This window comes from Penaeus japonicus, unplaced genomic scaffold, assembly GCF_977035675.1.
Source record: "Penaeus japonicus unplaced genomic scaffold, GWHDUDI00000001_assembly GWHDUDI00000006, whole genome shotgun sequence".
Lineage (NCBI taxonomy): Eukaryota > Metazoa > Arthropoda > Malacostraca > Decapoda > Penaeidae > Penaeus > Penaeus japonicus.
Window position 1 is genome coordinate 34950527 of NW_028234408.1, and position 2500 is coordinate 34953026.

At 35.9% G+C, this 2500-nt stretch overlaps 1 protein-coding gene across 1 annotated transcript in view; it reads right to left on the bottom strand.

Moving 5' to 3' along the window:
- LOC122245443 (major facilitator superfamily domain-containing protein 8) overlaps positions 1-2500 on the bottom strand; it is a 19415-nt gene that overhangs the window by 8217 nt on the left and 8698 nt on the right. Inside the window, exons 2-3 of the mRNA XM_086537923.1 lie at positions 1046-1523; positions 210-363 (exon numbers count right to left, since the gene is read on the bottom strand). Of these exons, the coding sequence (XP_086394049.1) occupies positions 210-363; positions 1046-1164 (273 nt within the window). The 5' untranslated portion in view covers positions 1165-1523. The remainder of the gene's footprint in view (positions 1-209; positions 364-1045; positions 1524-2500) is intronic.

Below are 2500 nucleotides of genomic sequence, written 5' to 3' on the forward strand. Positions count from 1 at the left end.
AGTTTATTGAGACAAGTAGTTGGAGAGAGAAAGAGAAAGAGAGAGAAATACAAAGACAAACACAAAGACAAGGAAAGAGAAATACAAAGACAAAACCAAAGAAAGAGAGAGAGAGAAAGACAAAGACGAAAACAAAGAAAGAGAGAGAGAAAGAGAAAGACAAAGACGAAACCAAAGAAAGAGAGAAGGGAACGCATCACAACACCCACCTCCTGTAAGTACGGCCACACTCCGCTTAGTACGATGGAAAAGCCTATAGACATGACGAACATAGTGGAATAAGCGACCCAATGGGAACGCTTCCGAGCTTTCCTCTCCTTCGGTGTCTCTAGAATCTTCGTGAGGTCGTCTTGTGAGGTGTCCCTGCGAGGTAAAAGGGGGAGGGGGGGAGTGGGAGGGTAGGGTGGGGTAGAGGGGAGGGTGGGAGGGTGAGGTAGAGGGTGGAGTGGGTGGGAGGGTGGAGAGTGGAAGGTGGAGGGGGAGTGTTCTCTATGTTTATCTATTTTGGTTACTCATTACTTTATCTGTGTCAGAATCCCACTGTAAAACAATGTAGGCCTATTTTTATTCCACCTAGAAAATAAATTTTATGAAGAACTATCACCGTTTTGCAACTTATTTGCAACTTGGCTTCCTTGCAATCTAGTGGTGTCTGGCACAAGATCACTCCGGCTCAATTAAGCGTCTATTGATTTGAATGCAATTTTATATTTTAGAAATATATATGCTTTTTAAATCACCATCGAGTAGGTTTGTTTTTTCTATAAATTCCTTCATTATTTCGAATCTTCCTACAGTCTATTTAGAATGTTTTGGCCGGAAAATGTGTTTTGCTACAGTCATGTCTATTAAGTAGAGGAACGTGATAGCATATGACACCGACCATAAATCTGTGTGTGTGTGTGTGTGTGTGTGTATGCATGCATGCATAACCACATACACCAAAATTCCTCAAAAGGCCATTGTTTATGTTTTCAGTTTCTTAAATATCTCCCTATACCAGTGTACCCGCCCTCGTCCACGAGAATGAAAGCAACATACTTACACGCCCGTAATGGTAGCAATTGATCCATGTCTGACCTCGCCGTTCATGAGGTGAAGAGGCACATTGTCCATGGAGTGGTCGACCACCCATGACCCATGCTTGCCAAAGGTCCCTCCCATTTTGCTTGCCTCTGCTCTGACCTCTTATTTACGGTCTCTACGTCCGTTTCTCCTTCGTATTCTATTTATCTTTTTTAAGTGTGTATGTCTACGTTAGCGGGGACAGCTTTTACAATGATATTTATTAGTTTCAATATCTGTTAGATCCCATGCTGATTAACGGATACATGTCCACATGTATCAACCAAAAGAAGACCCCTCCAGAAAAAAAAAAAAAAAAAAAAAATCTCTTCAATTTCTGTTTCACAAACTCGAGAATCCTCTGGTCATGCGGGGTCAAAGTTCGAGATCCAAATAGTAGTCTTCTTTTGACTCGCTTTTCCTTATAAGGTGTTGGGTTGTCCCGATGTCTACAGTGCCTGTGGAAAGTCATAGGGTCATAATTAGTTTAACTGCTGTGTTACTGCTGCTATTATCATTTATAACACCACTGTTGCAAATTCTACTAATATTACTACAATTGATCTTAACTGCGTTATAGCCAACACTGAATATCTTGTCTATTGTTTTCAGCATTATCACTATCATTATTTTTATTGTTGGTGTCTCCTCCTCCTCATGATAAGAACAATAACGATAATAACACTAATAATAACAATACTACTCTTCTGTTAAAGATGAATATAACTATGATAAACAATATTGCTAAAAATAATTAAAATAATGATGACAATCATTACAACAACAATAATAACAATAATAGCATCAACAATTAATATAACACCAATAATGATGATGATAACGAAGATAAACATGATTATGATAATGGTGAATGATTAAGTCAAATCCAACCACAGCAAAAGAGGGCATGTCATTATTAACGTGTAGTTCCTTTTATAGACTATTCTATATTTAATCTATGAAGCTCTATGTATGAATATTAGATATATATTGATGATTGAATATTAATGTCATTACTATAATTGCACCGTTATTAACAATATACAATTATTCTGATGGTTATTATCGGGGGCAGTTCTTCCAATAATTGAGCACTGCTATCATTAACTGAATAATTACTTTTGTATGTGTCTGTGCGTTCCTCTTTCTATATCTTATAAGGAACTAGAAAAGCTGTAAACTATGAAAGATATAAAGAAATATATATATATATATATATATATATATATATATATATATATATATATATATATATAATATAAGGTTATAAAGTATGATCAGAGTTTCTTTTTGAAACACATGAATGTCGAATTTTTAATAAAAGTTTCCAAAATGCTTAGTTAATGAAGCTTAACTTGAAATTATGAAACGATTTTAAATATCTACACTAAGAACTGTCAGTATGACCGACTTCTTAGCTCTATGTATTTTTCTT